The sequence below is a fragment of the Sciurus vulgaris genome, assembly GCF_902686455.1.
Source record: "Sciurus vulgaris genome assembly, chromosome: 2".
Classification (NCBI taxonomy): Eukaryota; Metazoa; Chordata; class Mammalia; order Rodentia; family Sciuridae; genus Sciurus; species Sciurus vulgaris.
In genome coordinates, this window is record NC_136462.1 from 98,354,520 (window position 1) to 98,369,412 (window position 14,893).

Sequence of the window (14,893 nt, forward strand, 5' to 3'; positions counted from 1 at the left end):
ATTCTGTAGCCTTTAAAAATAATCTTCAAAAGAAATAACAGAAAAATACATAAACTGATAGATATTAAGAAATATTATTTCTCAAAATTCAGTGTTTATCACTGCTACATCCAATGTCAGCATAGATACTTTCTGCTACTCCATAGCAATTACAGAAATGCCACAGGATTCTACTTCTCATGAGCAGTAAATGTCTGGATTCAAAAGTAAATATGTCAAATATCTACGCTCTTCAATGCTGAAAGATTCTATTCCAACTTCACACACACCATCTACTTCAGCTTTATATCCCAAATTTATCTGATAATAAACTTTGTCTAGGTGTTTATTAAATGCAAATTCCCATCCCCCAATCCCCAGAGAGTCTTAATCTGAAGATCTGAAGGCAGCCAGGGAACTGATATTTTATTTTTTTTATTGTAAACAAATGGGATACATGTTGTTTCTCTGTTTGTACATGGCGTAAAGGCATACCATTTGTGTAATCATAAATTTACATAGAGTAATGTTGTTTGATTCATTCTGTTATTTTTTTCCCTTCCCCCCACCCCTCCCACCCCTCTTTACCCTCTACACAGTACTTCCTTCCTCCATACTTGCCCCCCTCCCTAACCCTAACTCTAACCCTAACACTAACCGTTCCCTCCCCCCCATTATGTGTCATCCTCCACTTATTAGTGATATCATTCGTCCTTTGGCTTTTTGAGATTGGCTTATCTCACTTAGCATGATAGTCTCCAATTTCATCCATTTGCCTGCAAATGCCATAATTTTATCATTCTTTATGGCTGAGTAATATTCCATTGTATATATATACCACAGCTTCTTTATCCACTCATCAATTGAAGGGCATCTAGGTTGGTTCCACAGTCTGGCTATTGTGAATTGAGCAGCTATGAACATTGATGTGGCTGTGTCTCTGTAGTATGCTGATTTTAAGTCCTTTGGGTATAGGCCAAGGAGTGGGATAGCTGGGTCAAATGGTGGGTCCATTCCAAGTTTTCTAAGGAATCTCCACACTGCTTTCCAGAGTGGCTGCACTAATTTGCAGCTCCACCAGCAATGTATGAGTGTACCTTTCTCCCCACATCCTCGTCAACACCTGTTGTTGCTCGTATTCTTGATAATCGCCATTCTAATTGGGGTGAGATGGAATCTTAGGGTGGTTTTGATTTGCATTTCTCTTATTACTAGAGATGTTGAACATTTTTCCATATGTTTGTTGATTGCTTGTAGATCTTCTTCTGTGAAGTGTCTATTCATTTCCTTAGCCCATTTGTCGACTGGATTATTTGAATTCTTGGAGTAAAGTTTTTTGAGTTCTTTATAGATTCTGGAGATTAGTGCTCTATCTGAAGTATGATTGGCAAAGATATTCTCCCACTCTGTAGGCTCTTTCTTCACATTGCTGATAGTTTCCTTTGCCGAGAGAAAGCTTTTTAGTTTGAATCTATCCCAGTGGTTGATTCTAGCTTTTATTTCTTGTGCTATGGGAGTCCTGTTAAGGAAGTCTGATCCTAGACCAACAAGGTGAAGATTTGGACCTACTTTTTCTTCTATAAGATGCAGGGTCTCTGGTCTGATTCCGAGGTCCTTAATCCATTTTGAGTTTAGTTTTGTGCAGGGTGAGAGATATGGGTTTAGTTTCATTCTGTTGCATATGGATTTCCAATTCTTCCAGCACCATTTGTTGAAGAGGCTATCTTTTCTCCATTGCATACTTTTGGCACCTTTGTCTAGTATGAGAAAATGGTATTTATTTGGGTTTGTGTCCGTGTCCTCTATTCTGTACCATTGATCTACCTTTCTATTTTGGTACCAATACCATGCCGTTTTTGTTACTATTGCTTTGTAGTAGAGTTGAAGATCTGGTATTGCAATACCCCCTGTTTCACTCTTCCTGCTAAGGATTGCTTTAGCTATTCTGGGTTTCTTATTCTTCCAGATGAATTTCATGATTGCTTGCTCTATTTCTGTAAGGTACATCATTGGGATTTTAATTGGAATTGCATTGAATTTGTATAGCACTTTAGGTAGTATGGCCATTTTGACAATATTAATTCTTCCTATCCAAGAACATGGAAGATCTTTCCATCTTCTAGGGTGTTCTTTAATTTCTTTCTTTAGTGTTGTATAGTTCTCATTGTAGAGGTCTTTCACCTCTTTTGTGAGATTGATTCCCAAGTATTTTATTTTTTTCGAGGCTATTGTGAATGGGGTAGTTTTCCTAATTTCTCTTTCTGAAGATTCATCACTTATGTATAAAAATGCGTTGGATTTATGGGCATTGATCTTGTAACCTGCTACTTTACTGAATTCACTTATGAGTTCTAAGAGTTTTCTGGTGGAATTTCCAGGTTCCTCTAAATATATAATCATGTCATCAGCGAACAGGGATAGTTTGAGTTCTTCTTCCCCAATTCGTATCCCTTTAATTTCTTTGGTTTGTCTAATTGCTCTGGCCAGAGTCTCAAGAATGATGTTCAATAGAAATGGTGAAAGAGGGCATCCCTGCCTTGTTCCAGTTTTTAGGGGGAATGCTTTCAGTTTTTCACCATTTAGAATGATATTAGCCATGGGCTTAGCATAAATGGCCTTTACAATGTTAAGGAATGTTCCCACTATCCCTATTTGTTCTAGTGTTTTGAGCATGAGGTATTTTATCAAATGCTGTATTTATTTATCAGGTGCTGTATTTTATCAAATGCTTTTTCTGCGTCTATTGAAATAATCATGTGATTCTTGACTTTAAGTCTGTTAATGTGGTGAATTACGTTTATTGATTTCCTGATGTTGAACCAACCTTGCATCCCTGGGATGAAACCCACTTGAGCATGGTGCACTATCTTTTTAATATGTTTTTGTATGCGATTTGCTAAAATTTTGTTGAGAATTTTTGTATCGATGTTCATTAAGGATATTGGTCTGAAATTTTCTTTCCTTGATGAGTCTCTGTCTGGTTTAGGTATCAGGGTGATATTGGCTTCATAGAATGAGTTTGGGAGGGTTCCCTCCTCTTCTATTTTATGGAATACTTTGAGAAGTATTGGAATGAGCTCTTCTTTAAAGGTTTTGTAGAACTCGGCTGAGAACCCATCTGGTCCCGGACTTTTCTTTGTTGGTAGGCTTTTGATGACTTCTTCTATTTCAGTACTTGAAAGTGGTCTATTTAAATTGTTTATGTCCTCCTCGTTCAGTTTAGGCAATTCATATGTCTCTAGAAACCTGTTGATGTCTTCGAAATTTTCTATTTTGTTGGAGTATAGATTTTCAAAATAGCTTCTAATTATGTTTTGTATTTCAATCCTGTCTGTTGTGATATTTCCTTGTTCCTTCCGAATTTTAGTGATTTGGGTTTTCTCTCGTCTTCTCTTTGTTAGTGTGGCTAAAGGTTTATCAATTTTGTTTATTTTTTCGAAGAACCAACTATTTATTTTGTCAATTTTTTGTATTGTTTCTTTTGTTTCAATTTCGTTGATTTCAGCTCTGAGTTTAACTATTTCCTGTCTTCTACTACTTTTGGTGCTGTTCTGTTCTTCTTTTTCTAGAGCTTTGAGCTGTAGTGTTAGGTCGTTTCTTTGTTGAGTTTTACTTCTTTCATTAAATGCGCTCCATGAAATAAATTTCCCTCTAAGTACTGCTTTCATAGTGTCCCAGAGATTTTGATATGATGTTTCTTTGTTCTCATTTACCTCTAAGAATTTTTTAATTTCCTTCCTAATATCTTCTGTTATCCATTCATCATATAATAGCATATTGTTTAATCTCCAGATGTTGGAATAGTTTCTGTCTTTTACTCTTTCATTTATTTCTAACTTCAATCCTTTATGATCTGATAGAATACATGCTAGTGTCTCTATCTTCTTGCATTTGCTAACATTAGCTTTGTGGCATAATATATGGTCTATTTTAGAGAAGGATCCATGTGCTGCTGAGAAGAAAGTGTATTCGCTCTTGGTTGGATGGTATATTCTATAAATGTCCGTTAAGTCTAAATTATTGATTGTGTTATTGAGATCTATGGTTTCTTTGTTCAATTTTTGTCTGGAAGATCTGTCCAGTGGTGAGAGAGGTGTGTTAAAATCACCTAGTATTATTGTGTTATGGTCTATTTGGTTTCTGAAATTGAGAAGGATTTGTTTGACATACATGGATGAGCCACTGTTTGGGGCATAGATGTTTATGATTGTTATATCTTGCTGATTTATGCTTCCCTTAAGCAGTATGAAATGACCTTCTTTATCCCTTCTGACTAACTTTGGCTTGAAGTCCACATTATCGGAAATGAGGATGGATACTCCAGCTTTTTTGCTGAGTCCATGTGCATGGTATGTTTTTCCCCATCCTTTCACCTTTAGTCTATGGGTATCTTTTTCTATGAGGTGAGTCTCTTGCAGGCAACATATTGTTGGATCTTTCTTTTTAATCCAATCTGCCAGTCTATGTCTTTTGATTGATGAATTCAGGCCATTAACATTCAGGGTTATTATAGAGATATGATTTGGTTTCCTGGTCATTTGGTTCATTTTTTAAATTTTATTTATTTATTTGTTTGACACAACTTGTTTCCTCCTTTATTTGACAATTCTTTTAGGATAATTCGTCCCTTTGCTGATTTGCTTCTTTGTTTTTCATCTCTTCCTCATGGAATATTTTGCTGAGAATGTTCTGTAATGCTGGCTTTCTTTTTGTAAATTCTTTTAGCTTTTGTTTATCATGGAAGGATTTTATTTCATCGTCAAATTTGAAGGTAAGTTTTGCTGGGTATAAGATTCTTGGTTGGCATCCATTTTCTTTCAGGGCTTGAAAAATGTTGTTCCAGGCCCTTCTAGCTTTTAGGGTCTGGATTGAAAAATCTGCTGATATCCATATTGGTTTCCCCCTGAATGTAATTTGGTTCTTTTCTCTCACAGCCTTTAAAATTCTGTCTTTATTTTGTATGTTCGGTATTTTCATTATAATGTGCCTTGGTGTGGGTCTGTTGTAATTTTGTGTATTTGGAGTCCTATAAGCCTCTTGAACTTGATTTTCCATTTCATTCTTCAGATTTGGGAAATTTTCTGATATTATTTCATTGAATAGGTTGTTCATTCCTTTGACTTATTTCTCTAGGCCTTCCTCAATCCCAATAATTCTTAAATTTGTCCTTTTCATGATATCCCATAGTTCTTGTAGATTCTGTTCATGATTTCTTACCATCTTCTCTGTTTGTTCAACTTTGTTTTCAAGGTTAAATATTTTGTCTTCAATATCTGATGTTCTGTCTTCCAGGTGTTCTATCCTATTGGTATGCTTTCTATGGAGTTCTTAATTTGGTTTATTGTTTCCTTCATGTCAAGGATTTCTGTTTGGTTTTTTTTCAATATCTCTAACTCTTTATTGAAATGATCTTTTGCTTCCTGTATTGGCTCTTTTAACTGTCGATTGGTGCGATCAATCAATGCTTGCATTTGCTCTTTCATCTCATCATTCAGTGCGTGCATTTGCTCTTTCATCTCATCATTTGCTTCTCTGATCATTTTAATTATGTACATTCTGAACTCCTTTTCTGTCATTTCTTCTGCCATGCTGTCACTGGGTTTTATTGATGTAACATCTAGATTTGTTTGCAGCATTTTCTTTCCTTGTTTTCTCATATTGTTCAGGTATCAGAGGACCGCTGAGATATTGCAGATTTCCTCTATTGACTTACAATGTCCCTGAAGATTTCTATATATATCCCCCCTTAGCCTTCAGTAGGCTGAAGTCTTGGAGGAAGTTGATAATGCGGTGCTCCACAAGGAAGCTGCCTCTCTACGAGTGGTGGCCTTCAGGTGGGGTATAATCCCTGCTAGTGGGCAGAGGTGCCTCCACTTGTTGACCAATGGTCATCCAAAGGGGACCTAGGCTGTGGGCTGAGGCAAGGCCTGTTTGGGCCTGTGTCTCTGGTTTTACCGTCCTTGTGGGGAAACCTCACCCAGCAGGGAAGACTCACCCGGTGGGGAGGTCAGTTCCCTCCTAGAGGTTCCCCTCAATTTACAGCTACCGCCTGGGCTGGGCTGCCTTCCTCTGCAAAGTTCCCAGGGGCCCGGCCCTACCTCCTGGGCCTGGGAGCCTCACCCTTTGCAGATGACTCTCCTTAGGCTGCCCTTCCTCAGAGAATCTGCCCGCAGGCCTGGAACCTTCGCTCCGCCCTAAGCCTGTCTCTGTGCGGCTCTTCCACCAAGAAGCCTCCTAGATCCTGGGACCCTGCTCTGCACCTAATCGCCTGCCTATGCAGCCCCTCCTCTGAGCAGCCACCTGGGGCCCTGTACAATCGCTCTGAATCCCAGAGACCCGCCACACGCCTCTTCCTCCAGACAGCCGCCCAGTATTCCGGTGCGGTCACTAGGAGTCCAAGAAACTCACTGCGTGCCTCCACCTCCACCAACCACCCGTAGCCCTGGGCAATCAATCACTCCGAGTCGAAGTGACCCTCCCCGTTCCTCCTCCTTCTCCAGATAACCCCCGGGGTGTTCAGGAGCAGTCGCTCTGAGTGGCTCTGAGTCCACGTGACCCGCAGCACAGGTCCTCTGGGCAACCGCCCAGAGCTCTGGTACAGCCACTCGAGACCAAGCGTCCCACCATGCTTCTCCTCCAGGCAGCCCCCCTGTGTTCAGGAGCTGTCGCTTTAAGTCCAAACAACTCACCACTTGCCTTCTCCTCTGAGCAGCCGCCTGGAGCGCTAATGCAGTCACTGCGAGTCCAAACGACCCGCCGCGCTCCTCCTCCTCCTCCTCCTACTCCTCTGGGCAGGCCCTGGGGTTCAGAAGTGGTCTGAGTCCAAAAAGCTCGCCACACAGCCCCTCCTCTGGCAACCGCCTGTAGCTCTGGTGTAGTCACCCCGAATCCAAGCGGCCGCGCTCCTCTTCCTCCTCCTCGTCCTCAGGGCAGGCCCCAGGGTTCAGAAGCATCGTTCTGAGTCCAAACAGCTCACTGCGCAGCTTCTCCTCTGGCAACCGCCTGCAGCTCTGGTGTAGTCACTCCGAATCCAAGTGGCCACGCTCCTCCTCCTCGTTGTCCCCAGGGCAGGCGCCGGTGTTCAGAAGCAGTCGTTCTGAATCCAAACTGCTCGCCGCGCGGCTTCTCCTCTGGCAACCGCCTGTAGCTCTGGTGCAGTCACTCCGAATCCAAGTGGCCACGCTCCTCCTCCTCCTCCTCCTCAGGGCAGGCCCCGGTGTCCTGAGTCCACACAGCTCTCCTCGCCACTCTTCCCCTGGGCAGCCGCCGGAGCCTCAGTGGTTGCTCCGAGTCCCAGCGCTGTGCCTAGCGGCCTCCTTTACGATGCTCCCAGCTGTCCGAGTTCACTGCTCCAGCGGGGGGAGGGGCGTCTCGCCGGCAGTTCTACTTCACAAAGTTTCCTGCGTTCCGGGACCACCGTCCCATCCGGGATGCCTCCCCAGGGGGTGAGAGTCACCCGGCTGCTTTGAGTTGGTCCCAAGCGTCTCAATATCTCCTCTTTTGAATCCTGAGTCCTGGAGCAACATGAAATGCAGCCACCCTCTAAGCCGCCATCTTGAAACCCCCGGAACTGATATTTTTAACAAGTGCCCTTGGTGATTCTAATCCCTCATCATCACTTAAGAGCTAGCAGACACTCACCACTGCACAATTTTAAAGGGCAACTTAATGTAAATGACTTGAAATTCTTTTCTAAAAACACGTAGGAAATGTTGGAGACCTGAAGACAATGATTCTCAGCTGAGGTCAAACTCACCTTAGTTTGTCACCAAAATGAATGGGAATTTAGGAAATGTGCAGAAAGAGCTCTATATTAAGTTCAGACCATAGGAATCTTTCCACTTTCTTAACTGTGTGATCTTCCTTTCCCCTTTTTCTTCCCCCCTTCCGTGTTCCCCCTTTCCCTCCAGGCTTACCTGAGTTCTTCTCTCACTTCTACTGCAGTGTTACCCGATATCACAAACACATCGTTCATGTCATCCGTCAGCAAGTTGCAGGCATAACCAATGTTGATGGCAGTTTCTGTACAAAAGAAAGCTACCTCAATTATACATGATCTATCAAAATGTATAAATGCATTCTACTGTCATGTACAACAGATTAGAACAAACTAAAAAAATTAATTAAAAAAAACAAAGAAAGCTATCTCGGTTAAAACTGTTCTTAAGAACACAAGTACTGTTTTATACAACTGTTTCAAGGTAGTAGCTGCTTTTCTCATGGCCTAAACACCCTGTTAACGTTATCACACAATGAATAATAAAATACAAAGGACCCAGAGGGAAATTCAAAGACCTGCCTTCCAGTGATTAAATTTACCACTCACTAAACCCATGAAAAAGTAGCAGGATCTATGAATCCTCAGCCTTTCATTTAGTTTTCAATAATGATTTTAGATTCTCAAATCAGCACTCAAGAATATCTCCTAAGATCTTGTGATAGAATGACATGGGCACACATAAAACTTTTGGCCATAAGTCCCAAACACTGACTGTAGAAAGCCAAATACTAAATACAGCTAATATTCATTCAATTGTGAGTTATAGGCAAATTGAAGAGAAAACTCACAAAATGTTCAGTCGAACAACAAAAATAACTCTTAGAAAATTTGTATAGTTCTCCCCCACACATTGCCATTTTTTCCAATAAACGAATAGAAATTTATAATTTAACTCTCTTACCAAAACCACTGTTATAGTTTGAAAATGAGATGTCCCCTGAAAAGCTCCCATGTTAATGTAGCAATATTCAAAAGTAAAGTAATTGGATTGTGAGAGTTGTAACCTAATCGGTCCATCCTAGTTTGAATGACTGGGTGGTAACTGTTGGCAGGTGGGGCATGGCTAGAGGAGGTAGATCACTGGAGGCATGCTTGGAAGGCTTCATCTTCCCTGTGACTCCTTCTCCGCTCTTCTCTCTGCTTCCTTACCCTGCCATGAGCTGAGCAGCTTTCTGCAGGCCCGGCCTCTCCCCCATAGTGTGCTGCCTCACTTCTGGCCCAGAACAATGGTATTGGTCATTTGTGGACTGACACTGTGAGCCCCAAATAGACTTTTCCTCCTCTGAGTTGTTCTTTCCAGGTATTCTGTCCACAGTGATGAAAAACTGACTACAACAACCAGCAGAACTGCCCTACTGCAGAACTGGAGAATCACATGATATTGTGAAGTCTTTCCTCTAATTTTATAGGAATGGAGTCTGGGATAGTTACATCACTCCTACCTTCTTCAATAGAGTCATTTGACTCTAACTCCTTAGAATCATTAAATGCTATTTAATTCTACAGAATCATTGACTTGTCTTAAATCAAAGAAGGCCATTGATAAAATCTCAGCACATACTTCGTATAAACCACAGAAATCAAAGCTTAATAGTAGTAAATTCATGAATATTTGTAATAATCAATAACTATGCCCACAGATCAACATCACACTGTAGGAAGTCTCTATCTAGTAATAGGCCAGAGGGTTTGACTCTTAGCATGATGTTTTCCTTACAAACAACAATTTGGATTAAAAATACAGAGAACTGATTCACCACACCTGTAAATCCCTAGTGGTGAATAGAATCTTTAAAATATTTGTGTACCAGTTAACTAAATATTTTCAGACTACTGATGGCCAAGCATAAAGTCATTTGAAAATAATGATGTTGGCAAAAGATTTAAAATGTATTGACCCCCTGTTCCTTCTTAGGAAAGCAATATTCTGAATATAATACCTTAGCATTTTATCATTTCTAAAAGTGGGGTTGATACTGTGCCATTGCATGGGCAGCCCTGGAATTCAGTCAGGTTGCACTGATATAAGTTGTATTGTTTGTTAAAATACTAAAATATTTCCATAAACAGCTGTTTTCCTATGCCTTCCCGAAGCCTGCCACCACATTGACCTCTCCCATAAGGACCCCTAAGCCTCCCTACCATGAAGAAGATCCAATGTCCTGCTGTAGTACTATGACAATATCTGCCCCACTTGGGACAGTGCTCATATGAATCAGTTGTTAAATACTTTTAATACTATTGTTCCCTACAGTGTATGAGGTAATTGGTTTGAAACTCTACTGACCCCATGATATACTATGAAAGATATTGTGTTAGGATTTTTTTTTTTTTAATAATAATTCTTAAAATATTTAGGTCTCTTTTTTTGTATTTCAACTTTTTCCTATGTGGAAGACTGGCCAAATACCTAATAATTAAGGATTCTGCTTAGTTAAAAATTCATCATAGAATTCAAAAACCCCTTTTCCAAACATCATCATCATCCACTTTCAAATTACCTTGTTTGTCTCCTGTTAGAACCCAGATCTTAATATTGGCCAGTGATAAACTTGTAACAGTTTCAATAACACCTTCTTGTAATTTATCTTCTATAGCAGTGGCACCTAATAGCTTTATTGAAGAGTAGAGAATGATTTATGTTAATACATGCCAATAATAACCATAACAACTATGTCCTTCCATTACAGAGCATGAAGGTCAAGGAACAAGAGTTGAAGAGAGAAATTATGATATATTGGTATCAAAATATCAATACCAATATATCTGTATCGACATAGCAGATGCAGATGCAGAAGTGGATTGGGAAGGACCCCAATAGGAAGTTCCCAAATCAAGCCAACTTAATGGCAGAGATCCTGGGAGTTAGTATTTATACAAGGGGACTGATAAGCTCAGATAACATGTCAGTGTGAATGGTCTGAAGCCATTTGGTCCTCCAATGACTTGTTTCCACAGCTGCTCCCCCACTTTCAACACTTTGTTTGAAGAGATCCAAACTAAAGCCCTCACTTCAGTCAAGAAACTGACCAGAAAAAGGAAAGACATTCTCCCACATTAACAAACCATAGTTACCATAATAAAAAGTAAAGGTTCCTATGCAATTTCCATTCAAAGCTGCACAGGACATGCTCCCTCATGCTCATGATTGACTGAGCTTGGCCACTGGGGCCTCAGAGAAGAGTGGTTTCTAGAATATACCATACTCTGAGGAATAGCACAGATGTCATCAGAAACTCCTGAGCCTACGATGGTTCGAGCTATAGCCTCACTTCATAGCAAGTTTCCCTGCTTTAAGTGGACCATAAACCAGGGAGAGAGGGGAGGAAATAACATAAAGGACACACCAGAGGTTGACAAATAGTAGGAAGTATATTATTTTCCACTCTTGAGGGACTTCCAATTATATAAGCTACTGGTAATAGAAATAAATCTTTAGGTTCACTAGGGCCATACGTGGCAAACTCAAAGTCAACATATAAAGCAGGAGTCAATGTTTGAAAGAGTAACATCTGCTGTGTGCAAGATGGTTTAACCAATGATTAATTCCTATGGTGGATCTCCAAACACGTGCTATCCTTTCTGTCAACACAAACCATCAGGCTTCTAAACTTATACCATCAAATCTCTTTCAATTTCTTCATACAGCCCCGTTATCCGTTCATCCCTCTTATCTGTGGCAGCATTTGCATCTTCAAGCATCTTGTGCCACTCTTTAAAGTACTTGTCATCCAGCTCTCTGTAAGCGATCACCAAGGTTCGGAGGCCTTCCCCTGCAAATTCCTGCCAGAGGAGACATAGTCTTAGGAACAGCAAAAAACAATAAGCATGCCAATCACAACAGCCACAATAATGGGTAGGAAGTTTTATACTCCAATTCATTTTATCCCAAGAGCACTACTTGGCCATTCTGACTCTAACTTTTTATCCACTCAGAAATGGAAGATAATGTTTATATTGTGTATTTTATTTCTATGAAGTTAAAACCTTCAGGGTTGCCGGGCTTTCCCCTAAAGACAGATGAAATGCTGGTGAAGTAAGTGTTCTTTTGAGAGGTGATCAATGATGCCTACGACTTGGGACATTCATCTGAAGCAACATAAATTGGTTTTCAGCTTTTCCTCGCCTGAAGGAAGTATTGCTGGCCATAAAAGAGACCCAGCCTGTTTCAGGACCTTGGCTTCCAGTGAAGAGGAAATGACCCTCAGAGGAACCATAGCTTCCAAATCAAAGGCAGAAGGTTCTCTAGCGGAAATGCAGCAGGACACCTCACTAGTCTCAACCACTTCCCTTAGTAACAAACGTATGCCTAAAATTGAGTCTTACTTTTGCATGTGCATGAAAATTCTCACAATGAAAAGCTAAAAGTAAATAATAAATGAATGAATAGATGTCAGTCTGGTAAAAGAAGTTTAAACATATTACTTAAGGTTGTAATAATAACCTTTAAGGGGGTGGGAATAGAAAGGAAGAAATGATAATATAAGTGTTTCTGGAGCACAGGATTAAAAATGGGGGTGGACTTTTCATTCTAGATACCTCTCTGAAACTTTCAATTTTTGCTTTATTAAATTTTCATTGTAATAAAAAATTGTTTGAAATTTTAAAGACACCATCATTAAGTCAGGTTAGTTCAAAGCCATTTTTAATAAACTATGTTCACTGGAGTTAGTATTTAGTAATTAATCAAATTGAGAATTCATTCATTTCTATACCATCTAAGTAAACTGACAATCTCAAATAATACCTGTGGTACTTTATCATTCCAATAGGAGGAGGAAATAGGAGACTGGTGGCTACTAAGTGTCTCAACCAGCCCCAATAGTTAGAAACACATGGATTGCTTTGGGGAAATGCTAAAAACCTCCCACTTCGCCTCTGCCTCCAATGGTCATTTTATGGGCCTCTACATTGCAAACCAAGCACTTTTACAGCCATTTCTGCTCCTGTGGGCATTGCCACAGAGCATGTCTTCTCTGTTGTGTTTTGGTGTATAGTGCAGATAGAGGTTTATGACCAGGCACAAATTAAATCATGACACACCCTATTAAGGTAAATAGAAATAAAGTGCATACAGTGCCAACATGATTTAGCCCAGAGAAACCATGAGAAAATTTATCCAAATTTATCACATAGCACTTTGGATATTGCAATCACATTTTACAAGCCCTGCCATCCAAGACCACCACTGGGTCTCCTTCTGATCTGAAAATCTAGTTACTGCCTTATAACGATCTTTTGTCTTCTTAATTCGCACAAACACTTCTTTGCCTTTAACTTGCAACTCCACTGGGCATTACCAGTGCCTTCCTCTCTGTTCTGTACAACAGTGAATCAACCCTAAGATGACATTACAAAAGAGGACAGATGATTTAAGTTATTTAATTAGTTCATGAAACACAAATTTAATCCTAAATGAGCATTTGAACAAGGTCTTTTCCTATCATTAAACAATTCAAAATCAATAATTAAATACAAATTTTTAAACCTCAGAATATAGAAGCCAGAATGAATAAAGTGAAGGAAGCAAAGACCAAGTCAAATTGATCTTGCCTAAATTTTTTTTCCAATTTCACATAGAAATGTTTAAAAAACAAATTAGGCTTCCTATACTTTAGTATGAAAGAACATACGACAATCCAGGGCCGTGGTGTTTTGAGTAATGGCAAAAATCAGGTAACTATGATTCCAATGTTGTTTTCCTAAATAATAATAATAATAATAATAATAATAATAATAATTTTAAGAGACCATGCCAGCCTTCTGGAAGAGATTAAAAGAAAATCAAGAATGCTCTATTGGAAAGACAAAAACATTAGCTATGTTTGTAACCAATATTACTAAACCACCATTTTTAAACTTAAAGTCAGGCAGGGTTTTTATATTTTCTTGTTTGATTTTTAAAGATTCAGGGAACGTTTTATATTGAATATAGGGTCTGACAAAGAACATGAAATTTCAATTTTTTTAAACGGGAAACACACACAGACACACACACACACACACAATGAGAAAATGAGAGTTTTGACCAGTTTCCCTCGAAGTTCACATGGGATTAAACAGAACCTCAAACAAATATTAAAGAGACACTCAAATCTCAGGTATAAACTACATAATGTTCATTAATTCAAAGGCCCTTACTCTTCAGGAAAAAAAAAAAAAAAAGAGAGAGCAAAGGTCAACTCTGCTCCCTTCAGAAAACTTCTGGAAAGAAGTTAATGAAGTTATCCTGGTCTAGACATCCTGAGCTTTGTGTCCTATAGAACACAAGAGACTCATCATCTTTATACCTGAATAAAAGGACCTTCAGGAGGAAATTGATTCCTGAGGCTATATTCCCTCACCATCTAAATACAACCCTGAACTATTCCCTGGGGGTGATCATGAGAGATTCCTTTGGTACAGACACACCAGACCTCAAGGAAAAGCAACTCTTCAGCTCCTTTTTCCAGAACTAGTCCAGTCTCCAGAGCAGGGATGCACAACACTGCAGTGAGTAGTTAGAGCAGCTTCCCTGGGTGGTCTTGAAGCACCCCTGAGTCTTGCCCTGGTGGGAGACTAGGTGCCCACACTGTGTGGCTCCTTCTCTGCTGCTTCTCAATCCACCTGTGGTGAAGCTGACCAGACTCCCAGCAGGGCAGAGAGCGGGTCCATGTGCCAGTTACCAGACATTCACTGGCACAGTTTCCTGTGCAACTGCTCTCCAGATGCTTTTTATTTCAGAAGTCAGATCATTTAGCTGATATTTTTTAAACAAAACCTAACTATAGGAGATGGAGATGGCAAAGGGGCCCTTGTGCTAAGGTTAATGTGCAGTCACTTACACTGAGATGGTCTGATGTCAAAGACAGAAGACCCTCATTGGAAGGATGAAGTTTTTCGAAGAGAATAGTATCTGCTCCCTTGGAATAAAGCTTTATCTGTCCTGCTGGGTTTCGAACTAAAAAGAAAAACAGTTAGGAAAAACAGATTATAATCAATGAAATCCGTGAAAACTAGACTGTCGCAGGGCTCCAGCTGGGCAGTTTGGAAATGGGCATAATGTTGTAGCCAGTAGTACATTCAGTGCCTTCAGTTAGAAAGTCACTACCTAAGTCACTTGGCTTTATCCTGTTTTATTAACTTAGAAGCATT

General features: G+C 39.9%; 1 protein-coding gene across 16 annotated transcripts in view; it reads right to left on the reverse strand.

Annotated features, from left to right (window-relative positions):
* Window positions 1-14,893, reverse strand: part of ATP8B4 (ATPase phospholipid transporting 8B4 (putative)) — a 236,553-nt gene that overhangs the window by 55,229 nt on the left and 166,431 nt on the right. For all 16 annotated transcript variants that reach the window (XM_079129885.1, XM_079129898.1, XM_079129886.1 and 13 more), the window contains 4 exons: window positions 14,584-14,699; window positions 11,378-11,542; window positions 10,261-10,372; window positions 7,896-8,001 (listed from right to left, as the gene is read on the reverse strand). In XM_079129885.1, coding sequence (XP_078986011.1) covers window positions 7,896-8,001; window positions 10,261-10,372; window positions 11,378-11,542; window positions 14,584-14,699 — 499 coding nt within the window. The remainder of the gene's footprint in view (window positions 1-7,895; window positions 8,002-10,260; window positions 10,373-11,377; window positions 11,543-14,583; window positions 14,700-14,893) is intronic.